The following is a 27,563-nucleotide window of genomic DNA, read 5'->3' on the forward strand; positions in this document are numbered from 1 at the left end:
GTTCTATCTTGCCATTGGTGTCGCTTTCTCTATTTCGCTGGAGTAGTCTGTCGTTCGTCGCCAGTTCATAGCTCTGATGTCGCCGTTTCAAGGCCATTGTCGCTTGTCGGAATTTACCCCTAACAGGGTCTCATTGGCAGGTGGTAGGGCACTCGACGAGGCGAAGAAAAGCGCTCCACGAACTCCTTCGCGAGCCAGTCCTAGAGGTTCAATTCCTGTTCGAGGTCAGCGATCCCCAACGTAAACTGGAGTGACTCCAAATGCGAAGCAGCAAGAAAAAAGCACTTGCAAAGGCCTTCAACAAAGAGAGCTCTGTTTTCTGACTAATACTCTGAGCTCGACGATGAAATAACAAGCCTGATGAATATCCCGACAGAAAAGAATTTACCGCCAATCGAAATGCTTTCACTTCCGGTAGTGTGAGATTATGTTGCATTGTGTAATATCCAATCAGCCTAACGCGCGTCCAGATTTTGGATGTTCGACATAAGCCAATTAAAACGCTTTTGTTAGGCCTTTCTCTGCAATTTCCCCCTACTCCTATCCTCTTGCTAACAAAGGCCTGATGCTCAGGTTAGAACGCTCGGTATTTCGAACTTTTTTTCGTTTCTCCTGGGAGTTCGAAATAGTGGGGTTCAACTGTACCTATATACCCCCCCCCCCCACATACCCCCGAACACAGTAAGTAGCGATGACTGGAAGTTTGTAACGTCTCCTTCACAGAGCGTTACATTTCCGGGAGGGTACTCCCTTTTATGGGCCATATATTATATAGGAATGTGAGGCCCCAAAAGGGTATGGTTTACAGCCGTTTTGGTCATACATAGGGTCTTGATTTTGGCCATTTTTGTCATAAATAGGGTATGAATCTTGCACTCTAGACGTAAATTGGGTATGCTTTTTAGAAGAGACTACTTTTTCATCATTATCGATAAGACCAACAACAAAAGCCCTCCACCCAGTGTTTCTGCGTGTACCCCTTGGGGTTACATTGTACTGTCATAGACTAATTCCCAGATCGCTCTTCTGCGTGGATCGAGCTTAGGTAGAAGAGGGAGCAAACTTCATTTATTCGCGAAAGTTGCACATAATCTGCGTAAATTATTGTTATATCTACGTAATAGATCGTTTTCACTGTCACGCAATAAAAAAAAAAATAAATCGAAAACCATCCAGTGGAAAAAGCTATGAAGTTATGATGTTATAGAAGATAACTAAATAAGACTTTTCTCCAAGTTTTAGGCATGTGCGTTTCCCCAAACTTCAGATATTCGTCGAAATGTTTCGCAGATATTTACAGAGCCCAGTATGAAAACGCCATGTTGGTGTACCTCCGTGGTACACCAATATGGCGGCCGGAAAATAGTGTAAACATCTGGAACTTACTTTGGCTATCTAGGCGACTGATTATCAGTACTGATCAAACAAGCATTACATAAGCACTTTTCATAATGCTCTAACTTCTAAAAAGGCTCAAAATCATGAGATAAGTATACATTTTTCGACAAACTCGATCGTAGCCTTGTGTCACGCACCTCCATAACCCTGAAATTCAAAATTCTCTGGATTCCAAACAAAGCACGCTGTTGAGCTGTAAAATTGTAAACAGATATAAATATACCGCCTCTTATGCCCGATAAGGATAAAGACTTTGGTGGTTCTTTAGTTTTGGATTTCAGAAAGTGATGACGTCACGTGAAAACGATCTAGAAGTGTACTTTATTTAGTACATTTGTTGGACGGTGCCTACTAAATAAAAAGGTTTTTGCGCCAGGTTAGGACCTTGCGGAAAAAGTAGATCTTTGCAAGGGCTATCGGAATCCACAAAGAAAAAAAGAGGGTAGCCACGCATTTTTTCGAGATAATTAGCCTTGAATCTCAACAAAAATGCTGACATCAGCATTTTTCTGAAAATAGAAGGAGAGGATATTTCTTCACAGCTTTCTTTAGAATTCGTCTTTACATACAGAAAAGCAAACACATTTATAAAGATCTGAAAACTACATGGTAAATGGTAACATAAAAGCCATTTTTGGTATGTTTGTAATAACAAAATCGTTGCAACAGCACTTTTAGCGTCTCTGACAGCCGTCCTCTGTTTCAGCTAAAATACAGTCTAAATATCTTTTGCTCACAACCAGAAACTAATCACGTGCTGAATAGGCTTGCCACTTCCATCTCATAACATAAAATATAGGGGTAACCACGCGTTTTTTTAAAGTTACTGATCCTTTTGTAAACTTTTTAAGGTGCCTGTTACATTTTTTCCTGTCACCTCCTCAGTAAGTAAAACATTTGCGTATCGTCTCGCACTTGTTTTGCGCGCGCACTACGCCATCTGCAGGTACATGTTTACAGTTGGATTTCAGTATAATTTTCGACAGATAACAGCTAGTTTTTCAGCTGGAAGACGTTAACAGTTAGTGGTTAGCGATATGCTGCTGTTCTGGTGTTCCTGGTTTAAGTACAGGTTCATTAAACTTGATTTGGTCACAGTAGGAAAACTTTGCTTTCAATTTAGTTGCGTACTTGGTAGCGTAGTTGATTACGTCATGTCAACCCAGCGCGCGCGTGGCGCTTAAACCATGGCTTGCGTGATGCGCAGAACGTGTGCGCACTAACAAAAGTAGGCACCGTCCTTAAATTCGTCAGATTCCTTTGGTTTCATCGGCCTCATTCTCGTCCCCAGAGCCTCCGTTTCTTTTGGTCACGTGGTCGGAGAAACGACATCAATGACATTTTAAGACGAGTAGCACTGGGGACGAGAATGCATCGGCCTCGGTCAGGGCCTCGGTAGACCTTTGCATTACTGCGATTACTGAAGTGATGTAAAAATACGGCCATGTGACCACGCCGTGTCAATATGGCGGACGAAGAAAACATGGATGGCGTGGAAGAAAGAGCACCGTCTAGTGTTAACCAGTCTTCTTTACTATCTACGGAAGCACTGAATGTCAGACCAGAAGTTTCGTTGCCTATTCCTGGATTTCCACCTTTGTTTCAGTTTGCAAAGCTACAAACAGAAGCCAGCTCTTGGGGTTCAAATGCAGCGGCTACTTCAGACAAAGCAGCGACGTCCGAAGTTAACACAGGGGTTAGCAACGAACAGTCAGACCTTTCAGAATCAAATGATAAATCAAGACCTGTGAATGGATTGGATGTAGTGGTCAATATGGAAGACAAACCTGAAAATGAACCTGAGCAGCCGGAAGATGGCGAAGATGAAGACAATGAGGCTACAGAGCTGGACAAAGATGAAGATGGCGTAATAAACGACGAACCAGACGAAGAAGAGGCAGAATCCGATCCTTATTTCTATACCAAACGAGATGAATTTACTTCCGAGATCTACAAAATTGAACTTCAAAATTTGCCAAAGAAATGTGGTTACAAGGTAAGCTACATTCTAAATTTAGCTCAGTTAATTTGTTGCTTTTCCAAAAGTCAAATTAAAACAATGAGCTGCATGGTGTGGGGGGTTCATTGGCCAAATTATAAGGGTTGAAGCCAGCTTTCATTTGTATAAATTGTCCCCTGATAATGAAAATTATACTGACCACCTGATAATGAGGTTTAATTGAATATACCAAGTGTCTGGATGTCCAGGAGCCAGTAAAATAGACCAAGTGATTGGTAGTCAGAAGTTGCCAGCCTCCTGATAGCCACTTTTACCCAGAAAATGCATGTTGGTTAGCCTGAATAATGCTCAGATTAGCCTGACTGAAAAGAGCTGTTCTATTTAAGCATACAGTTAAAGTGCCACTAACCCCCCAAATTTTTTTCACTAATATAAATTTCCTTTTTCTCCTGATCACCACTGCAAAAAAATTATCTTTGTAGCTATTTTTGTTAATTTTCTATGAATTTTTAAAGTTTGTAAATTTGCCCTTTTCCATGTTCACGACCGAGGAATAGCGGAGAATGGGACGAGTTGGCTTCTGACGTCACCTTGGGGATAACAATATTTTGTTTCTGAGAAGAATGTATGCGAACATGCGATAGTGTGTGTCAAAATCGTTGCAGAATGCAAGGAAGATATGTTGTTGGAGACTGTAGCAATACAGGATGCATAGAATTGGAGGATCATTTGCGCTTGAAGTACTCCTCATCATTCAATACCTCTATCTCGATGAAACTCTACCAGAAATGAGAAAAAGACCAAAGAAGCAGGCTGATCTGTGCGAAGCTAAAGCCGGCCGTGGGGAGCCATTCAGGATTTCTTCGATCTCGGGTTCGCCGCTACTGCAAAAACCTAGAGATTTTCATGGCCTGTATATTCCTCTCTATCTCTAGAGGAAAGCTTTAAATTGCCAAGGTACTGTATAAGACAAATTTAGGATAAGCTGGAAGCCATCTGACTATTTCGAGCGCAAATGATCCTCCGAGTCCCAGACGAAATTATAGGTCAGGAAATTACACGGTAAATTAAACGCATCGCGTTTTTTGTACTCGAAGTAGAGACTTGTCTAAACAAATAATAAATGAAACCTACGTTCTACAATGACGCAAAGAAGATTGTTGAGGCTTCAAACTGGTGAACTAGCTATGTATTTGTGGATTTTAAGAAAAAAGACACGTACGCTGGAGGTCGCCTGTAATCCGGCCCTGTTTTGCAATGGTCATTCTGAATACAGAATTGTTTTGTTCTTTGAGCTTTGTCTTTGAGGAACGAAATATATCTAAATTACAAACTTGGAGTGGATCAAGCATTTATAAATATATGAGGAAAGTGAAACAAACAATTAAGATTCAACTCTGTAGCTACCGACAGAGATTGTTGTGCTGAAAGAAGAATGCGCTTGTCAGTCAACCGAAATGCAAACTAATAAGTTGAGGACTCCCAGGTTATTAGCGTGCGTAAAATGGACATTCCATTCAAAATAACAGTGAAGTAGAAATGTATTCATCTAAGTGATAGTATACTGAACGTCTTTTGGAGACCTTGTTGAAGGATTTTCCATGATTTCACTAGTATGAAATATGCAAATTTGCGCAGCTTGTGTTCGTACCCAGTAATTGACTATGCATATACTACGGTTGGTCGACAATAAGGAAGCAAAAAGTTACCTCACCTTCAAATATTGCTTATCTGTTATGTTAAAACTATTTTCAATCATTGATCTGGAGAAGTAGGCAGGAGTGGAGTACAACTGCATCGCATTTTAACTTGTATTTCGGGGGAAATTAATGTTTGAATATAAAAATGTTTTGACGCTCCGAAATTTGCACGTTCCGTAAAGTCAAATTACGAACTCTTCGTGTTCATTGATGTTGTGTCTCGCGTAATTGAATGAATCAAGCTGGTACAACACAACAAGGTTTAATCAAACATGGCAGTTCATATTCAACAACAGGCGCACATGGCATGTGTGCGCATAATAGTAACAAAACTGTAGACCATCATGTGCGACATAGCATTCCTCCCCCCTTAAATCACAATCTATTAATAACGCACAAGTTCAGTTCAGTTACAAGTTCAGTCTCTCTGGTGGCTTCCGTAGCCGAAGGGGATAACGTCTGCATGGTGGTGTTGCCGGACTGCTAACCATGGTCTCGCTTTGGCTGCTGGGAGGGTTGTCAGGGGTGTCGTCCACATGTGTATCTTTGGTCAATGGTTCCTCCATGCCACTCATAATGGGAGCCTGTAATTCTTCATTCTCCACACTACTTGCTGATTGTGGTGTCGCTGCCAACACTGCTGGGTTTAGTTGCGGTGTGTACTGTTCGTTGTTAAAGTTTCGAGTCACTGCAGACTCTCTGAGTTGATCAGCATGCCGTCGCCATACTGTATTGGGTGCAACCTTGACTTCATAGGACAAGGGTCCCGAGTGAGCTGTGATGATCCCCGGAACCCACTTGTTTCCAGCTCTGTAGTTTCGGGCAACGACGGCTTGGCCTAACTCTAGCTTTCTGGCAGGGCTGTGACTTGACCATAACTCTTGATCTTGCTGTTTGTCTTCCACTCGCTTCCGTAAGTTAGGCTTCAGTATATCAAGCCTTGTCCTGATGTTTCTCCCCATGAGGAGCACAGCTGGTGTCTCTCCAGTCAAGGCATGTGGGGTTGATCTGTAGGCCAGCAAAAAGTTTGCCAGCTTCCAAGAGATAGATTTCTTTTCCGTCAGCGCTGCGCGGAGAGCTTGCTTGAATGTCTGTACAAAATGTTCAGCCATTCCATTTTTGGCTGGGTGGTACGGAGCTGACTTAATGTGCTTAACACCATTACTTCTCATGAATTCTCCGAATTCATCTGCTATGAATTGAGGTCCATTATCGCTTACAAGCTGTTCTGGCAAGCTGTGTGTGGCAGAGCTTTCTTAGTTCCTCAATTGTTCTGCTGGCAGTTGTAGTAGTCATCGGTATCACTTCGGGCCATTTAGAATGTGCATCTACAACAATCAGAAACATAGTTCCTAAGAATGGGCCAGCAAAGTCAATGTGGATGCATTGCCATGGTTCTGATGGCCACTCCCATGAGTGAAGTGGAGCGGTCTTAGGGTTGTTCTGGGTAAGTTGACAGCCAGTGCATCCTTTTGCTACTTCAATCGCTTTGGCCATCCCTGGCCACCACATGTAGCTCCTGGCCAAGGCCTTCATCTTAACAATTCCAAGGTGGCCTTCATGGAGCTCAGCTATCAGTTGTGCCTGGTGCTTGGGTGGGATTATTACTCGTGAGCCCCACATAAGGCAGCCATCCTGTATGGTGAGCTCATCTTTCCTTCTCTGAAATGGCTCCAGCTCCTTCTCACTAATGGTTGGCCACCCTTGTTTTGTGTTTTCCATCACACGTGACAAAACCGGATCCCTCTGAGTTGTTTGACGGATCATATCTGCATTGACTGGCAGCACTTCTATCTGGGATACTTGAAAAATCTCCACTGGGTCGACTACTTCCTTGTCACAGGCTTTCTTTAGAGGTAGGCGTGACAATCCATCTGTGTTTCCATGTTGGGTTGTGTTCTTGTACTCAATACTGTACTCAAACCCTGCTAGAAACAACGCATAACGTTGCAAGCGAGCAACTGTCATTGCTGGTATTCCTTTCTTGGGATTAAAAATTGAGGTCAGGGGCTCATGATCTGTCACGAGTGTAAAATGACGACCAAACAGGTAAAGGTGGAATTTCTTGACTCACCAAACCAAGGCTAGGGCTTCTTTATCAATTTGGGAGTAGTTCCTTTCTGCTTTGGTTAGGGTACGTGATGCGAAGGCTATGGGTCGCTCTGAGCCATCCTCCATGATGTGCGGTAAAACTGCCCCAATTCTGACTGGTGAGGCGTCACAGGCTAGTCGCAATGGCTGTCCAGGATCATAATGGGTGAGCACCATATCTGATGTGATCAGCTTCTTTACTGAGTGGAAGGCCTCCTCGCACTCTGTGGTCCACTTCCATCGTTTTCCTTGCTCCAAGAGTCCATTAAGGGGATTGAGTGTGGTGGCAAGGTTTGGCAAGAACTTGTGGTAGTAGTTAACCAGGCCTAAGAATGAACGGAGTTGCTGGACATTCTCTGGTCTTGGCGCATTAACAACTGCATGAACTTTCTCTTGAGTCTTGTGTAATCCGTGCCAATCTACTTCGGCATGGCATGTGTGCGCATAATAGTAACAAAACCGCAGACCATCATGTGCGACATAGCAATTGACATCTTTATAACTCTTTAAGAGCTGTAAGCTAACTCTTCAGTCATTATTTGTACCTTTATAACCCAAATGGACTGAGAAATTGTCGATCCTGGCCTAAATTTAATTAAACAACGCATCGATCTCGACTGGCGACCTGCACTTTGAAATGGAAAAAAATATGTACATTGCAGCTGTTCAAATTGTAGCTAGACTCCGAATTGTAATGCTAGATGATACAGTTCTTTCACTTAAAGTTCTTCTCCAGTTTTGATAAAATATGAATCACAAATAACCCGAAAATGTTTTGACAGCCCTCGGGCCATGCGCATGGTGTTAGTGTACAGAGCCGTTACAAAACATGTAACGCTAAAAAACACGGTGGAGTATAAAATTGAAAGACAGCTGTAACAATCTGACGACATCAAATGAAAGTAAATTATATGTGCATTTATCTCCTAATGAGAAAAGCCAAGAATATCTACTTACTTTCACTTGAAAACAAAATGAAAAGACCATACAGGAAATTTACGATTAAAAACAGGAGTGAACAAGTTTGAAATTTTTGACATCCTTTCCGTTGTCGTTAAAATTTTGAGACAAAAGTCTTGAAAATCGAGGTGCACATGAGTTGCAGATTCAAGTCAAATAGGTATTTTTCACAGAAAGTCAACACAATCAAAGATAAAAGTGATTTTCTAGCTTTACATTCATATTTTTGAACCAAAGTTTTGGTTCGAATTTCAACGTTTAACATAAGCGTTTTGTCCAGCTTGTGAAAACATTTGCATCGTTTGTTTGGTTCGTTTTGTTGCTATTGTTTGCAATGTTTCTATCGTGTGTTTCGTTTTTATCGTACGTTTGTATCGTTTCTATCATTCGTTTGATTTCTAGTTTGAGTACCGTTTAGAACCCGGGTTTTGAACTATCTTTGGCATCGTTGTTCTTGCGTCTGTTACTTGGTGACTTGCCACTGGCGCATGAATCTCGACTTCAGCTTCAATTGATGCACAGTTCAGGCATAGGCAGGCACAGGTTAGGCACAATGAATGCAAATTTTACATAGTTTATAAATCTTCCAACGTGCAGATCATTTAAAATGTTCATCAACGTATTTCAACGGGGCTCAAAATTAACTTTTTCGTTCGGGGGCCAGCTGGTGGTTAACGGAAAAATTTTGGTTGCCAACTTATTTTATATAATAATATTATAACTTACACAAGAACACGATTTTATACGTTACTTTGCATGCAAGAAAAGTCACAATTGAAGAGCGAAAACAATTAAAAACAACACGAGTAACACTTAGTTATAAAGCTACTGTTGTTCTATGGTGATATGTCTCTGGTCCAAAGGTGATGGTTGTCTCCATAGTCATTTTAAATGAAGCGAAGCATAAAACATTTTAAGTCCGTGGTTTTCATTGTCAGTCAAACACGGGTCCTTGCGTATTTTCCCTTTGCCACTTCTTCGAAATGCCGTTCTTTATTTTCGACTTGCTTTCCTCACTGCCTTTCGCTGCCAACAAACAACGCCATGCTTGAATCTTCATTCCCCGCACGCAAAAACTCACTTTATTTCTTCAACTGATTGGTATCTGCCACCAGTTTCGCGGCAAATGAAAAGCACATGGTGTTGAAGTGCACCTGCGATCCCAGTTTCAGAAGAAGCTCCTGAAACAATATGGCACGCCATGAACGCAGTATCAACGTGTCAAAATACATTAAATTTTTTCGATTATCTTGTAATATTCAGACATTATTTTACTGGGGACTGAAAGGTGAGTTGTATACTAGCTACCATATCCAATTGATTTCCTAATAATTTTTTATAAAGATTTAAAAACAAAAGTTGTGTCATGGTTTTCTTTAGTTATCGGACAAAATGTGAGTCGCCAGCTGGCGACCACTTCTCAAAATTTAGTCGCCAGTGCTCAATGTTTAGTCGCATTGGCGACCAGTGAGTCGCAATTTCGAGCCCTGTTCAAGGATGGGTTTAGAGTTATTTCACCGAAACAAGCCTGCTTTCCCAATGCATTGAAAAAAAGGGCAAAAAAATGTTGGAAGTAAATTACTTGTAAATGGTACTTGGAAGACTGTTGGAGTACCATTTTTGTTCCTAAACTGGACCAGAACCATGCTGCTCTTCCTAAATTTATTGTGTGACGAGCCAGTGCTATGAGAAGGTTGAACTCAGTGGACTTGGGATCTGCTGAAAGTTTTGTGGCTTTCAGTGGCAGCATTAAATTACTCATGTCATGTCAATTTCTGTTACATTGAGGCATATTTAACATGATATCTTGTTTTAAACTACAAACGAAACCTGTGCCTTCCTAAAAAACCTAGACGGATACCAGACGAAACGATTGTGTTGACTCTCTTTGTTTACTTTTGATAAAAGACAATTACAGACTGGCCAATCAGAATTGTTGGTTCCCACGGCTAGTAAATTCCAGGTTGAATGAAGCAGAAAGGTTTACCACTGATTTATCCATTTTTTTTCATTTAACAGCTTTATCAGTTGATATATCTTAATTTTTGTGACATTATTTTTAGGTAATCGAGCAATTATTGATCTTAACTTCAGCGGAAGATAAGATCTTTCAATTTTGACATGCATTTTCTTGTCTGCACAAAACAACCCGTTTCAACATTTCAAAACACTACAAAATTGGTTGCAACAAACAGATGATTGTTTTGGTTACCAAGCCAGTTTTTCACATGAAGGGTCCCTGGAAATCTCTCGCGATGTCAACCGATCACGTAGGTCTTTGAATACATAAACTTGAGATGTGCAATTAAACGTTCGAAACGAAATGAACGATAGAAGGAAAACAAGCAATAGAAACGATAGACACAGAATGCTCGACACAATTTAACACTGGAAAACAAACGAATGTTAGACATGTAAATGCTTCAAATGCTGTAAACGCTGCAAACTCTGCACCGTTTGGGATTGAAAATGTAATGCTGCCTACGAGAATTTCAGTGAGTCGTGTAAAGTTTTCTGCTTGTTACTCGCTAACCTGGCAAAAAAGAGGAGATTCAAACAACAACTCCACAAGCTGATATAACAGAGAATCTATGACTACGATTATTTTTGTTCACATTCAGTCCATAACAAAAAACATGCAAGTAAAAGTCGGACATTTGTCAGTAATTAGCGACTGTACACCAACACCATGCGCATGGCCCTCGAAGCTCAGTCAAAAGTCTCTTGAGTGTTTTAGCCCGGTTCCTGAAGTGACGTCACTAGTAACCCGACCCAGATCCCACTTTGCGCGGTCGTGAACATGGAAATTACATGTTGAAATGCCTGTAGAAACACAAGAATTTTATCAATCGAGATAATTTTTTCGCTGAAATAATCAGGGAAACTAGTAGATTTTACTAAAGGAAAAAAAAATTGGTAGGTTAGTGGCACTTTAACAAATTATTATTCTTTGAAATAGAGGTGAATAGTGGGAAAATATTTACTGGGCCACAAAGCCATGAGTTAAATATTCTGCTGCTTTTCACTGAGATTGAAAGGAATAATATTGTGTTAGTTTATACACACTCAGTGATCTCAACAACAGACAATCTCAACATTTTCAGAAGGAAATCATTAAAAGTCAATTCAACTGACCTCACAATTCATGGGTGAGAAACAAGCAAGCAGTACAAAGCATGCAAAAAACTATTTACAAAATCTTCAAACATGGGGAATCTGTTTAATCTTCGATAAAATTCTCATGACAAATGAGCAAAAAATTTTACGATCTTTTAACGCTGTACAACTGAAAGTCTGCTTGCAAAACATTTTCACCACTCAATAAAAGTTTTGAAGTTCACTTGAGATCAAAATTAAGGTGCAGTTGGCAAAGTGCAGTTGGTGATGTGTGCAGGACTGTGGCAAAAAATGGATGTTGTTTTGCATAAAGACTTTCTCCTGAATATTTGGAGTTGCTTGGTTGAATATTACTTGATGCTGCTGCCGATGATCCCATGGTATTAATTTCTGCCAGCGCTGGGCAGAGAGTGACTCGACAGTGAAGTGTGCTTAGGTTGATGAAATCTGTGATTGCAAAGGACATGTCCTGAAACCGTTTGAATTTCAAGCATCGCTAAGTCTTATCTTTCCTTTGAAAACTTTCTGGCATCTTCATGCATTCTCAGGACTTCTGATTCAGAAACACTGGCAAAATGTGAGTTCACGCTAGTCATTTTGTCTTTGTTTAAATCATGCATTTTTCACTTGGTAGGGAGTGAATCACATTGCTTGAAACTCAGATTGCTGAGTGTGTATATATGTATTTTAAATCAATGAAATAAATAATATTTGAGAGGGATTTGAAGAGAAATACCATTTTTTAAAGGGATCAAAGAAAAATTGGATTATTTTCAGGGCGACAGTTGCAGCACTTTTGTCTATTTTTCAGCAATTCAAGAAAATGATAGCTAACAGACTGAATGTAAGACCTGTGAAAGTGAAACTACCACCAGGAGCAAACCATGCCTATGTCACATTCAGGTATAGTGCAATACTTTTTTTGTTAAGCAATTTATTGAAAAAAAAAAAAAACTGGTTACAGTACACATTACAATAGACAATTGTGGCTTTTATAGTTCTTCCATGTGTCTTTAATCCATCCATCTGATAAAATATTAGTTATGCACATACAGTGCGGCTCAGATGTATGCAAACTACGTATACGCAGATCATACGAGCGTATTTTGCATATACGCTTATGTTAATACGCGCACACATATGCGTATATATGCGCACATATGCGCGTATATACGCGCATATCTGTCTCTTTGTTATGCATTCCCATAAGTTTCTTTATGTGAAGCATTGTTGGTCAAACAAAGGACATTATATTTCTGGGAATGAAAAGCCTTCAAAGCGAAATTTGCATGTTGTTAAAACGAGCTAAAACGTCCTGCCGATCAATGAAAACTATCATACTGCAAGTTTTCAATCACTTTGCAAATTCACCAACAAACTACCGTTTATAACACTTGCTTGATCTTAAGTTACCAAAAATGGGAAGAAAATTGAAGCAGTCGTTTGAACTCCCTATTTTAACACGTGAACTTAATGTTTTTACAAGTAAAGATCTGTGTTTTGGCACGTGTCGGCAAGTCGTTTGCAAAATGTTTGTCTGAATTAAGCATTCTGAAGATCCTAGTCCAAAAAAGTGATATCGGCAGTTATATTTGACACAGATCATTCAAATGGTAAAATAATCTTTCCTTGACGAAAAAATTGTTTATCAAAGTTTCTATGGTGCGCCGCTCACATTTAGTTATTTTTTCTTCAAGGAAAAGTTCTGTGTTTTGGCACGCGTCGGCAAGTTGTTTGGGAAGTGTTTATTGTCTGAACTGTTCTGAAGATCTTCATTGAGAAAATGATATCTCCAGTTTTATTTGACACAAATCGTTCATTCAAACGGTAAAATGCTCTGTCTTTAGCCAAATAATTGTTTATCAAAGTTTCTATGGCACGCTGCTCACGTTTGTTATTTTTTTCTTCAAGGAAAAGTTCTGTGTTTAGGCATGCGTCAGCAAGTGTGTGAAGCGTTCAGAAGACCTTGTTGAAAAAATGATACCTCCGGTTATATTTGACGCAAATCGTTCATTCAAATGGGAAAATGCTCTTTCTTTAGGCAAATAATTTTTTATCAAAGTTTCACTGGCGTGTCGCTCATGTTTAGTTATTTTTTCTTCGAGGAAAAGTTCTGTTTTGGCATGCATCGGCGAGTCGCTTGTGAGATGTTTATTGTTTGAAGCGTTTCGAAGACCTTGTCGAGAAAATGATATCTCTGGATATATCTGACACAAACCGTTCATTCAAATGGTAAAATACTCTTTCCCCGACGAAAGAATTGTTTATTGAAGTTTCTATGGTGCGCCGCTCACATTTTGTTATTTTTAATTTTCTTCAAGGAAAAGTTGTGTGTTTTGGCACACGTTTCCAAGTCGCGCGCTTGCTTGGACCGTGTTTACTTTGTGTCGAAAAAAAGTTATCTTTCGGTTGTGTTTGCTCCCTGAAGATGGAATTGTTGAAGTGTGTATCCCCGGTTTTATTTGGCAAAAAAAAAAATGGTAAATTTTTGATTTAACAGCAAAATACTCTCTCTTTTAATTATATTCAGTCAGTTCATTTTCTGTCAAGTGCCCAGTTGCAAAATGTTAGTTTCAGCTAACATTTTGCAATAAGTCTAGTCTGAAGGCATACGCGCGTATACAGTATACGCGTATGCAAAATAAAGAAAACTCTTTCTCGCTCGGTGGCAAGCTGTCAAGCCTTTGAAAACAACAATGACCTGTTAGGAAAAGAAAAAAACAATAGTTTAGCTCATACATACTAGTCAGGCATACGCGTATATACTGTATACGTGTATGTGTGCATATGCATACGCGTATACGTGTATTGGGCTGATGCGAATTACGCGTATATTTTGGTTCGGATATATCCAAGCTGCGCTGTAAGAAAAAATTGTATTCATTACATGAAATCAAACCCTAACCATTTTATGTTTTCAATTTCTTTAGGAACGAAGAGGAAAGACGGGTAAGACTTTCTGGTTAGCCACATCCATAAATCCTGACATATAAGCGTTTTGGGATAGGTTTTACAACATAACATATTTATGATCGCATCACTAGAGCTTGGCATTGCCTATGTAGGATATATTTATCATGAAACTTATCATGAGGCTAAGAATATATCACATTCATAGAGTTTATACCATACTAACAGTCTGGGCTAGGTCCCTTTCCCTTATTTATTTGATTTGATTAAGATGTAAGAAATGTTTAATAGTTGCTAGCCTAGTGATTGCTGTTGTTTGGATTCTTCTTATAGTTGGCCATCAGATCATTATCAGGACACAAGTGGAAAGGAAAAGTACTTTCTGCTAAGGTATGATACACATTCAATAAGGAAAGTTTTGCAAAAGCGTACTGCATAGTTTGCACAGGGTGAATTTGAAATTCCATTTCAGTAATTCCAATTCAGTTTGGGATACCAAAAATGAATGATACAAGACTTTTGTATGTTTCTTAAGAGGCTGATACAGTGCAATTTTGTTAAATGTTTTGTGAGTGACAAGATTAGGAACTGCTTAGCACTGTTTAACGCTGCTTAGCACAGATCCACGCAATGCTAGCTGGTGGTCAGGAGGGGACTTGAAGCCTTGACTTTCACATGTTAAGTCTAGCACTTTTATTACTCGGCCATGCTGCCTAGCTACCATCTTCATAGGGGAGTTTTGGAGAATTAGAAGGTGCCATTTAGCTTTTGGCCTGGAAGAGTCTTCATAAACTGAATCAAAGCTTACTTTTTAAGTGGTAATTTATAGCAGAAAGATTCAATGTACTAACTAGAGGTGATGTAATGTGTATTTTTAGCCTGCTCAGCCTCTTCCTGATCCTCTGGCACTTCAGCGAGCAGAAGGAATGGCAAGAAAGAGAATGATCCAGGGTTAGTAACCAGAGACTTGACTTGCATCTGCCATCAACCTCAAAATTGATAATTATTGCAAAAGAAATGAAATATGAACGACCTACACTATACTTCATAGCTATTGCCACTGACTCTCAACATTAAAAACTCCAACAAGCTCACACAAGAGCACTAGAACTAAGAGTAAACTGATTATCAGGAATTTTGGGTTTAAACCAAATGCACTTGAACCATGAAACCACTGTAGTTGTCAGTAAGCTAAAGGAAGGAAACTAACAAGGGTATGAATATACTTTTGAGGCTGGAGAAGGGATCTTCTATAACCTTTGTTAAGTGCGTGATTCTTTCTGTACTGGTTTTTGGGTCATTATGAAATCCGATCACTGATCTATGGAATGCTCTCAGATGCAGCACGATCAAATGTTGATGCTAAGAGAATAAAGGTGGACGATGAAGATGTGGGGGAAGAGCTTGCTATTTCTGTCAGGTGAGAAATTCAGCCACCCTGTTTCCCCTTTGAGCATCACATTCAAGCATGGAGCTCATAATTCCAACCCAAGTATATTTCCTAATCAGTACTTTTGATTAAGTAGATGCGAATGAGCATCTTCCAGTTGAAAGTTTTTAATATTTGTTATCGTTTTTCCTCTTGTGTAATTTCCATTTTTTAAGTGAAAAGTGGGATCTACAGGACAGTACAGTCATGTTCTTAATTGTACTTATTAATTTGTACTAGTTAATGTGCCCGATAAATACTTTATATTTATTCGTTATTTTTGATATTTATGTGATTTGCCTTTTCGTTGACAAGGTTAAACCATGTGGTAACTCCACTGTGGGATCAGCCCTACAGTAAGCAAATGGAGGTAACTAATGCCTTGTTACTGGTACTTGTGTGATGGTGATGATTTGGTTTAAAGTGTAAACAGCAGTCATGTAGAATTATTAGAAATACCCATTTATAAGAGCCTTTGGCAATGAAGGTAGCTACATGTATCTCATTGGTTACTATTTTTGACAAGCAATACCATTATATAATTGATATGAGAAGTGACTGTTATTTAGATTCAAGTTTTAGGGAAGCCATGAAAACATTTTGCATATGAGAGATTTACACAATATTTAGCAAGGTCCACATGCATCAAGGTTTTGGTTGATCTTAAGCAAAAATGGCATTTTTTACTACTACAGGGATATTTGTTCAGTTTAGTTCAACTGGTTATGATCTGTTTAGGGATGAGAAACCTGTTGTTTGGGTCTGGTCTTTCTTGAACATTGTAGTTAAGTAAATAAAAGCCGCTAATCTTTGTGGTTATACTGAAAGTTACTATGTCCAATTTCCAATTTTAGACTAAACGGAATAACATGTTGGAAATTCTGGGAAAACTCACCAGAAAGTTGAAAGCCATAATGGTGCTGAAGGTGTGATGAATGTTTATTTACTAAATATCTACCATAAGATTAAAGTTTGTTGTGACAATGGTGAATGCACAGTATAAACAAAAACATCTGCAACAAAAGCAGCAGTATTACTGCACCTTTTTGATGTCACATGAACTGTGCTTGACCGATGGTTGCTTTTTTTCACTGCCACATGTTTGATCCGATATCTTAGTGGACTTCTCAGGAAAAAAATTTTACTTCAACAAGTTCAAAAACACCTTTGTGGGTTTCGATTGGTAGATATTGATCCATTTTAAGTTTCTTTTGTTGTAATTACTTGTATATGACTGATGGCAGCAAAAAAGAGAATCACTAATTAGCATGTGAAGTCCTGAGTTTGCATGTTATTGAAAGGCATAGTAAAACGGTACATAATTTAATAACAAGACTTTTTGGAAGTGTTACCCTTCTGTATACATGCCTGTTATAACAGTCCTAACTAATTTGCTTTCTGAAATGTACATTGTACCTTTTTGGTTTTTGTTATTGAATATTTAATCAATTTCCATGATGTATGAAGTGTGGGAAATAGTAGGCAGATCACTGCCTGTAGAAAACAGTAGTACATTGTATGTCCATGTTAACTTGCTTATGTCCTTTCTACATGTGCTAATTTATGTTCTTTTCTGTTATTTCATAGAACAACTGGGTTGAACAGGAAAGGTAGGCCACTTCATTCAGGGCTTGAGACTAGCGGAAGCCAACTAGCCACAGACTAGTAAAAATTCCATTTTGGCTAGTGGTTTTTGCGCTTCACTAGCCATTTTGGTTAGTGAAAATGAAAATTTGCGAGCGCTGGAGGCCCAGAGGAAACCAATTAAAAGTTAATTTCAAATTTTTCACAAAACAAAATCAAGTCAAAGCATGCAGAATTTAAAACATTGGCTGTAATAAATATTATATATAATTTATTGGCCCAAACAAGAACTTTAAATTACTAAAATGCGAAAGAATGATTGACTTTTTGTTTGTTTTTCTCTTAGTAAAAAATGACGAACGACAAAAAACTGCTTGCTGCTAATGATAAGCCATGCATGAAACCATGGGGAACTCTAGGGATCATGTTTCATGTGCGCAGCATCTGGAGGTCACATACGCTTTCAAAAAATTAAAAAATTTGCAGTTGTTCGAAAATTTGAATATATAATATCGATGCCTATGTTTGGAACTTGTAAATAAAAATGTTGTGTTCATGAGAAATCGTGAATTGGCATTTTGAGGGAAAGGAATGTTTTTCGGCGGCGAGTTGCGAAGTTCTGTGGGAATTTCTCACGGAAGTGAAAACTTTGGTTTTCGTTGTTTAGCGACTCCTATAATTTTAGCATCGATTCCTATGTTTGCAAATGTCTGCGTCTGGCTAGTGAAAAATTTACTTTGGCTAGTAAATCAAACCTGTCAATAGCCACTGGGCTAGCAAGCTGAAAAGTTAGTCTTGAGCCCTGTTATTGGAGTTATAGTTGCATTATCATGTGACTTAGGTAAAACAGAACAAATATAATTATTAAATTTTGCAGAAAAGTCAGAGTTTTGTGGGGTCCATTTCACAGGGGTTGATATGAAGTGTTCAATGTGGCCTGTCACTTGGAATGTTCTTCATAACAGATGTTTAAATATGATCCACCTATGCATAATCCTTCTTTTAATGTCCAGTCTAACAAGGCCTAGGCCAATTCTTTGAACCCCCTGGAAATACATAATGGATGTTAGATGTGATATTGATAAGTGCCATATATGTACCTTAGATTGACAGTTATAAGCTGGATTTTAATCAGTAGACTTCGTTTTTGTAGTGCTAAGAGGAATGGAATTTGTTGTGAGCTGCTAGACTGTGTAGAATCGGTGAGTAGGAAATTCCTTATTCCATAACTTGCCAACATTGTCGTGAAGACCCGTTAAGCTTTGTGTCTGTCAGACTTACATACTTGCATCATTTCCTACGGTCGTGCAACAGACTTAATCTGTTTTTTTGAAGTTACAGATTTTTGCATGTACTGGTAAAAATGCATTTTTACGCTTTGGGAGTTCATGGTTGCAGTCATCACTGGGATCAAATTGATGACTTTTGAAAGAACTGACTAGAAGAGGAGAAAATCCACTATCCTTGTAAATTACGTGGGCACAAATTCACAGTGGCATGGAATGTTACAAGTGGGTCCCTTTAGTACGACCATAGCAATGTGATGGGCGACACGATACATGAAGTCAGACCTCATCCCATCCATTAACTTTCCCTTTCAAACATTTCAGCCTGTTCTTGATGGGTATCGTAATAAGTGTGAGTTCACTATTGCTGAAGGCCCTGATGGAGGTAGGACACTAGTAAGAGTGATTAGAGAGTACATGCTTAATTGGCAAATTTAGCTCCAGTTGAAAAAGCCCCATAAGGCTCTGTTTACATCACTTGTACAGTGAATTGCTACCGATTCCTGGTGGTGATGAACTCATACTAGAGACCCTCTGGGTGATGTATGCTTTGTACAAGTGTAAACAGGGTCTAGCAAATGCAAACATTAGCGTATTTCTCTTGAAAAAAAACAGTAACCAAGGTCATTATTCCCAGTGCAGTTCATTAAAATTATGGAGCTGAATGAGCTGAAAAGAGCTGTTTGCATGCCTCCTTTTACCCTGATATCTCCCAATAATTTTGATATACAGTATATTGAAATAATTTGCTATGGTATTAAACTCAATTATTTAATAAGTGTGGTGACAGTAAACAACTATTTATATTTTGTCTTTTTTCTTTCAGGAAAAGTTATTTTCTGTTTTAAACTTCAGGCCTTGACATTCAGAGTCTACTCTAGAGTGCATGTGATAGTAATCACTCCCCTTTCCCTGCTAAACAAGTCTCATAGGCAATAATTATCTCTGAGTTCTGTAATTAAGGAATTTGACGTTATAATTACATGTACATGTAATTCAAGATCAGGGCTGTCATTAAGGGCAGTAACCTGTAACACCTGTTACGGCTGAGTATGCTTGATTTTCCCTTGATGCTATGGGTGAAATTGCTTGTTGTTGAAAGAATTACCCACAAAGTAACAAGTTTGCTACGGGTGTGGAGAACAAGAACACAGGCAACTTAATGACAGCCCTGAAGATGACATGTTGACTGTTATTATGTTTCATCCTTTGTAGCTAAAACTGTTGGATTCCGTCTTGGCTCCTACAAAGGTAAGCCTTTTTTTCATTCTCTTTGAAGCATCATATACTGGTATAGGCTTAAAAATGTCTGCATCTTCAGGGTCATAAATGATCAACATTAATATAAAGTGTAAAATTTGAGCTTAGCCCTTGAGTTCCCAGGAGTAAATAACATCTAAATTTTGTGTTCAGTTAAGTTTACATAGTTGTTATGCAGACAATAGTTTATGAGGTTAAAAGAAAATCACCATTAACGATCCTCCTTGATGATCCTGACTAACCACAAAATTTTTAGAACTGGCATTGAATACGATATTTGGCCTTCAGTGAGAGAGAACACCTACATGTATTTTGAGTTTGGAAGTGAATCAAGCCTGCTTAAAGATGCCAGAAAACCTGAGAAATGGACTGTCATGTGTGTCATGTGTGTTTTACCCTGAACTATTTAGACTCATGTCTTGTTGAATTGCTGAGAGATGTACCCAATGTTTTTGTTTTTCTGTAGAGGGTTACAGTGGAGTTGTAGAACCTTCTGAATGCATTCATATTTCAGAAAAGGCCAAAGCTATAGCTAAGGTATTGTAAATACCTAAATTTCCATGAGAGGTTCATTTCTATTGTCACTAAGCAACATTGTGAATCATTGTAGGTCACTGTGAGTCATTGGAAATCATTGTGAGTCTCAAAGCATGTCTTAAACATCTTTTTTAACTATTCATCTAGTCATTTCACTCTGAGGAAGGCAGACAGAACGTTGCCAAAACTTTAGCTTACTTTTACATCATTTTATTGCATTTTTAGGTCAGATCCAACATTTTTTATGGTTTTAATTGTGAGTCTCCTGGGGGTATGTTGAATAGTTGACTAATTAGAAGTGAATTTCTTGCAGGCTTTTCAGACTTATGTGAGACAGTCCCCATTACCAGTATATGATCTTTGTTTTCACACAGGGTAGGTTGCTATGTTAGTGAATGAATATTATTATGTCAGCACCTACGTTTCTAACAATATCATACTTGGAAGGAAGCTTGTTGAGTGAATAAGTTGACCATGTTCTGCATTGTAATTTGGTGGATTTGTTCTTTGTACATGTGGCATCCAGTTCGATTCATGCATCATTCTGCCAGTTAGGATTTGGAAGTTATTAACCTTGTGACACTTAGAAATGATCTGTGTTATATAATATATCTGTAATTTTGATTTCTTTTTTTGAGCGGCATTCCAGGAAACTAACTTTGGGATAAGTGCAAATCCACTGCATGTACATGTATATTTATTCACTTTGTTTGATTTTGTAACCTTGTTTACAGAAAGTAACTTTTAAGCTGTAAATTTTGCTGAGGTAGTGAGACACTTGCTGAAACAGCCTTTTTTGTAGTCAATTCTTGTTATATCTAGTAATACTATCAGGTTTACTTAACTAGGCTGTTTTGTGTACCCTGTAATTATGTTTGATAGCTATTGGCAGACACTGACTGTTCGGAGCTCCATGTATGGTGACACAATGGCAGTCCTACAATTCAGTCCACAAAAAATGACCAAGGTAAAGTGACGAAAGTACTTTTTGTTAAAATGCATGGGGATTGATATCTTACTATTAAACAGTTTATCACATGTGAGATTTTGGTAAAAGCTCTTTTACTCACATTAATGTTTAACCCATTGACTCCCAGAGCTTTTTGCCAAAAAATGCATTTTTTGGACATTTTGGACATTTGAGCCTGGATATGAGTCAAATTAGCTGCATTGTACTTGAAAAAATTCCCAAGAAAGCATCATCAAGACGAACAATTCTTACCCTGGAGTAGCCAAGTGTACCCGAAGGAAATTTTGCTCCAAGTTTTCCACTAAAATTTCTGAGCATTTTCGTGCATATTTTAGGCGCTGTTGAGCCAATCACTCTGATCTGGGTATCAAAGGAAAGATCTTTTCTTCTGGCAGAACTTGAGTGTAGATGATGCCAATTTTGGCCAAAGGTGATGACGTCAGAAGAAGAACAAGGGCCAACGCTCATCACACCTGGTTATGGCTGGCGCAAGGGTCAATGGGTTAATAAGAATTCAGCAAACTGTTTTAGAGTCACTTTGATGGTGTTAATACATTAAGAGTATTTTCAAACTTTTTTCACTGTAGGAAGAAATAGAAGCTGAAAAAAATCGCATCAGTGAGTACTTTAAAACTGGAGATGGCAAAAATGTTACTCTGACATCCCTTTATCTGCAAATAAACCACACAAGGTATGACTTCCTCATGAAATGACAAGTGTTTCTTTATCAAGTAATATCAAGGATCATCAAGGAAATGTAGTGATTTGGACCATGTTTAGAGTTTGATATCCTCTTTGACCTAGTATGCTGCATTATTACATTTTTAAAACATTTTGCTGCAGCAAGTAAAACAAACAAACAATACTTGTAACAACAGGAAGTAAATCCTATACCAAGCATTTATACCCAGTTGGTTATGAATGCAACATGTCCTTTCTTGTTGAATGTTACTGGAAAAGTTGTCATCCAGATGTACTAACAGTAATATAGTGGCACTGTGTCTGTGTCTGAGGATTGTTCATTGAATGCTGTATTATATTTTATAGGGCTGTTGGAGGGAATGCAGAAGCTCCTTTTGTTCATATCATGGGAGAAGAGGTTAGATTTAATATCATCATCAGTATCTGATGACTATGGCAAAAACGTTTGGTTCTATTTTTTAAAAATTTAAAATCTTTTCTGTTCTTACAAATCATGGATTGTTCCAGGGGACTGTCAACTCACTGTAGTGTTTGTGTACATTTTAGCACATTTATGAAGAGCTTTGTGGCCTGAGGTTCAGGATATCTCCTGATTCCTTCTTCCAAGGTAAGTTGATCACCCTCAATCCTAAATCGTGACCAGTACTAATCTTTCCAGACTTCTCTACACCATGCAATAACAACTTTTAGCAGTAAGGTTATGAGAATGAAAGATACTGATAGAGCACCAAATTCTCCCAAGTCTAGTTTTATTATGTGTAGTGTTTGTAAATCAGTGGAGATTTTGATCCTGGGTTCCCAAAATGACAAGGGTGCTGAGGTACCAAAACCGCTTGTTTAACTGCTAAAAGGTAGGACGAGTACCCCCCCCCCCCCTCCCTGGGCCTGGGATACTTAGAATTTGATTATCTGGGTAGGCTTGTCCCCAGTCTTATCCATCTGCACCCAGTTGCTTTAAAAAAAAAGATAGAGAACTTTATCCATAACATAAATTACTTTCCGCTGGATAGCGTGGTTTCCCGGTTTGTTCAAAAGACCATTTGCGAATTACCTTGTGCCTCTGTTTCAAAACGAGTCTTCATGCAAAACCTTTCATATGAAAATGAGTTTGATTTGCATGAAAATGAACCTGTAGGGGGAACACAATATATATATTTCCATATGAATGGTTTCGCACGTAGACTCGTTTTGACACAGGGACAAAAGGCACCTCGGAAATGGCCTATTGTTACCTGTGTGGTTTGTTTTCTCTCTAGTTAACACCAAGGCAACTGAAAAGCTGTTTGACTTACTGAAAGAGTGGTGTGGTGACCATCTAGATGAGACGGTTGTTCTTGGTACGTAGTTGTTCTGTGAGATTTTGCTCATCACATAGAGTGAAAGACTGTCTTTGTGCAGGGGAAAGGGGGCCTCAGTCTCTACTTGGCTTCTGCGTTTTGGACATATAGGTCAATTGCCGGGTGAAGCATCACCGTCACCTTACCAAGAACTACTGAGACGAAAACGTGCGAGTTCATAAAGACATTTCTGTTGTGGGAGTGCATGCTGTCGTCAGTTTACAAAGCGACCTTTCAAGGCGTCCATCTGAATTACTAGCTATTAACTTTTTTCTCTTGATGTCTGCAGATATCTGTTGTGGTACTGGAGCTCTTGGTCTCTGCCTGGCCCAGGTATGTTTTAGCGCTCAGCACCGCTCCGTTTCAGTTGGACTAAATTGCAAGAGTACTGAGAATGTTGACATTATACACTATTCCTGTAACAACCGTATTAAGATTTTGCACACACTTTTTCAACTCATAATTGAAAATCGCTTTCAACTATAAGCGCAAACATTTTTGAACCAGAAAATTCCTTTCGATAATAAACCGCAAGAAATTAAACTAACCAAAAAGCCTTAAATTTGGTAAAATCTAATCATCGTGGTAATTTATCTGATGGGATGCGATGTTGCTTGTTACAGAGTGTCAAACGCGTAATTGGTGTTGAAATAATTGAAAACGCCGTGGAAGACGCCAAGGCAAATGCCCAGCTGAACGGTGAGTTTAAGCGTCTTGTTTGAGTTCCCTTGCTATTCAGTTGGTTAAACAGTGATTCTAACGTTATATCTTGCTCTGTAGGAGTTACGAACGCTCAGTTTGTGTGCGGTAAAGCAGAAGACATCATTGTTGATGTGTTCAAGAACATGCCACGGAAAACAAAAATTATTGGCATTATGGACCCTCCTCGCGCCGGACTGCGTGAGTAAAACACATGAAGACCATCACCAATCACTCCTGGCACTCTCCGGTTAGACTGTTCACAGCCCTCTATTTTCTCGTATTTTTGTTCGATCGTTGAACGCGCGAATAGAATCGCGAGAGAACTGGATGCCAGCGGAAAACGGGAGATTTAACAGGGTAGAAGATGGGAACCGAGAAAGAAATTCTCTAGTCGTTTATCTCGCTTCGCTCTCCTCCCCGCCCTCACCTCTTTGTGCTCGCGCTCGCTTTGCTCGCTTTTTCTTTCACGTACGTTGAAGAGTAAAGAGGCTGTGAACAGTGTTCTCTCCGGTACTTCAGAGAGTTTTCATTTGGCAAACTTTTCCACAATTAGACGATATTTCCACTATGCTCCGTGCTATTCTCTGATTGGTCAATCAGAATCGTAATTTTCTCGGTCACACCTCGGAGGATTTCATGAACATGGCACTCTGACATATTTTGCGATATATTGTAGTGAAGTTATACGACTGATTGAAGTAGAGTGATCTTGCAGTTACTTTTGAAAAAAAACTACCTTGTATCAAGCCATTATTTTGATTTTTCTTTTCTACTTGATCCTTATTTTCTTGTCATTTTACAGATCAATCAGTTCTTCATGCCATCAGGAAGAGTCGTCGAATGGACAAACTCATCTACGTGTCGTGTAACCCGAGCGCCGCTTTCGTCAACTTTCTCGAGTAAGATACCAGCAACAACTATTGGCTTATTTGTCACTTTCCTTTTTCTGACCAACAAGAAAAATACAGTGGAACCCCGTTAATCCGGTCACCAACGGGCCACAAAAATCTGGTCGTATTAACGAGGTGGCCGTTTTAAAGGGGTTCTTTAAGTAAGAAAATAACTGACTGAGCTTTTGTTCAGGCCAGAATAAAGTGGTCGTAATAACGAGGTGACTGTATTAATGGGGTGGTCGTAGAGCGGGGTTCCACTGTACGCGGTAAATTAGGCAAATGACCAGGCAAAGCAGACAAACGAGAGATGAAGGTCTCCCTAATTCTCGGTTATGTTATCTCTGCATTTGACTTTTCCTTCATAATCTGAATAATGGTCTAACTAACTAGTTAAGACGTAAAATTTCTTCCTGCGTTGATTTGACGCAGACAGGTTTAATAGGACATGGTAAGAAGAGGTTGTCATTTAATTTGGTGACCTTGCATGTCGCCACAAGGTTATATATGCAGTCATTTTTGAAGCTGGTTAATGGATACAGTTTCCGTCAGCTTGCTTTACCTCTGACCTGCGTGATCGGATATAAAATACATATGATCGACAGTACCAGCTAGTGAGCTGGTGGTAGCTACCTATCAAATATTTCTCTCCCTTCTCTAATATGGCTTTTTATTGATCAGCTTGTGCAGGCCAACTTCGAAGAGAATCAAAACAGCTCCATTCCGCCTGGTAAAGGCGGTACCAGTGGACCTGTTCCCTCACACCAAACACTGTGAGTTGCTGCTATTGTTTGAGAGAGACATGACTTCAGTGGACGCAGCCAAGTTTTACAAGTGGTACTACTGAGCACTCATACTTAGTAATATTGAATAAAAGAAATTTATCAACGAGGGACACGTTTAGTGTACAACGCTTCTAAACACAAGGGGTGCTTGCTTTTAACCAAACAATGCCAACATTTTCGGCCTCTCTATTTCCTTTCAGAACGGAACCGCGGCAAATTTGGTCACCATAGGTTCACAAGCACCCTAGAACCCCGCCAACTTGAATTGCCGAGGGAAACAAAAAAATAGCTCCGGTTAGCAGGGGTTCCGCTTAGCGGGGTTGGTATAATATAATAATAATTCATGAAGTATTGTGCTTTTGCTTATTCGCGAGTCGTTTTCAGTCTTTCATGGGCCTGACTAACGTTTCCAGAAATTCTCACGTTAATCGGTCGTCTTGCTGTTTTTCGACCGACAGTTCATAAACGTTTTAAGGGCCCATTAACCGATCTTTTCGAGCCGTTGCTAAAGAAAATTTATTCTCATATAACCTCGTCATTTTTAGTTAGTTCTGAGTTATTTCATGTGTTTTAACTTTTTCATGATTGGTAACACTAGTGATGACGTCATCAGGCCACGCCCATGGTCATGTGACTAATACTGAAAAAACGCAAAGGCTTCCAGGCAAATTACTTTATCGGGATTTTTTTCATTGATTTAATATGTTAATTTAAATCTTCATTACGCTATGCATAGATTTTGTTTCATTTCTAAAAGGTCAGATTTTGAGAGAATTTGAAAATATTGAAAAATTCCTAATTTTCTGAAAAAAGCATGATTTTGAAAAAGGAATGCATAGCTATCTTTCCAACGTTGGCTTTGATCGAAATTCGTCGAAAAAGGCGGGATTTAAATAAAAACCGCGTTTCCTTTAGCATTTAAAGAAACCGGAAGTGCGCCCGATATATATTGGAAGTTACCCTATCAGCGCGTGCGCAATTTACACTACCAACGCACTTCGGTAAGATCAGACAAAGCCACACGGAGTTAGTTTTTCTCTTTCTATTGCTCTTGTTTTTGTGTCTTTTTGTTATTTTGTCTCTGCTTGTACTTTTTTTACTTTGCATTTTGTGAAACACAGAAAAACATCTAAATGTAAACGAATTTGGAAGTTATTGGGTTGTTTTTATTTTCCGCGCTCAGGCTGACGAAAGTAACCGGAAGTGAAATTTCACCTCCTTAGCAACGTGCGCGAGCGCTCGCATAAATCGGTTAATGGGCCCTTAAGGATAAAATTCGACTTATCAGTCAGGGTTAATATCAGCCACTGTTCTACTGTAATCTGGTGTGGTACCACGTGGTCACTTTAAACCAATAAGAACAAGAGGATAATTTAATTAGTTCAGGTGTTGTGAATTGGGGAGTGGGGATGGCAAATGTGAATGTCATGTGAACATTGGAACCAATTAGAACAAGGGAACGTATGTAGAACTGTTATATGTTTCTTTACAATGAGTCTTGCTGTTCTTATAAAGGCACTGGTTCCCGGACGAGAAAATCTTGTCGAGAACAAGTGTGGTGATATGTTGTTTTACAAACAAGTATTTATGTAAAATATTCATAGGAATTCTGTTAGGTATTCTTCAGGTGTATACAGAATTTAACAGGGTTGTGTAAATGTTTCATGTCAGAGTTCTAAAAGTCGCAGTAGAAACAATAAAATATGAACGTATATATCGTTTCTGACGTGAAAGATACTTTTTAAAACTTTAAGAAGTCTATGTTACACCCAGGTTCATGCAGTGCAGTGCAACCCCATGAAATGCTAAACACTGTTTAAGTCACCGAATCGAGTAAATGCCATCCTTCAGGCGGCGAGGCCTGGTGTCCAATGTTTGCGCGCTAGTTTACTGTTTTTGGACAAGAGAGGACTCTGTTCGTTGTACTGGGGTTGCATTGTGCAAT

General features: G+C 39.1%; 1 protein-coding gene and 1 long non-coding RNA gene across 2 annotated transcripts in view; one reads left to right on the top strand and one right to left on the bottom strand.

Annotated features, from left to right (window-relative positions):
* Positions 1–27,563, bottom strand: part of LOC145462502 (uncharacterized) — a 212,152-nt gene that overhangs the window by 27,194 nt on the left and 157,395 nt on the right. The window lies entirely within an intron of this gene.
* Positions 958–27,562, top strand: LOC145462386 (tRNA (uracil-5-)-methyltransferase homolog A-like). The gene is made up of 24 exons (XM_081445896.1): positions 958–3,394; positions 12,038–12,129; positions 14,157–14,175; positions 14,470–14,526; positions 15,015–15,087; positions 15,475–15,556; positions 15,881–15,935; positions 16,420–16,491; positions 17,153–17,175; positions 18,303–18,351; positions 18,760–18,820; positions 19,651–19,686; positions 20,162–20,232; positions 20,546–20,607; positions 21,115–21,199; positions 21,790–21,893; positions 22,250–22,301; positions 22,451–22,511; positions 23,161–23,241; positions 23,531–23,574; positions 23,865–23,940; positions 24,022–24,141; positions 24,746–24,842; positions 25,515–27,562. Exons 1-24 carry the CDS (start codon positions 2,864–2,866, stop codon positions 25,678–25,680), a joined length of 2,169 nt encoding a protein of 722 aa, XP_081302022.1. The 5' UTR covers positions 958–2,863; the 3' UTR covers positions 25,681–27,562.

This window comes from Orbicella franksi, chromosome 12, assembly GCF_964199315.1.
Source record: "Orbicella franksi chromosome 12, jaOrbFran1.1, whole genome shotgun sequence".
Lineage (NCBI taxonomy): Eukaryota > Metazoa > Cnidaria > Anthozoa > Scleractinia > Merulinidae > Orbicella > Orbicella franksi.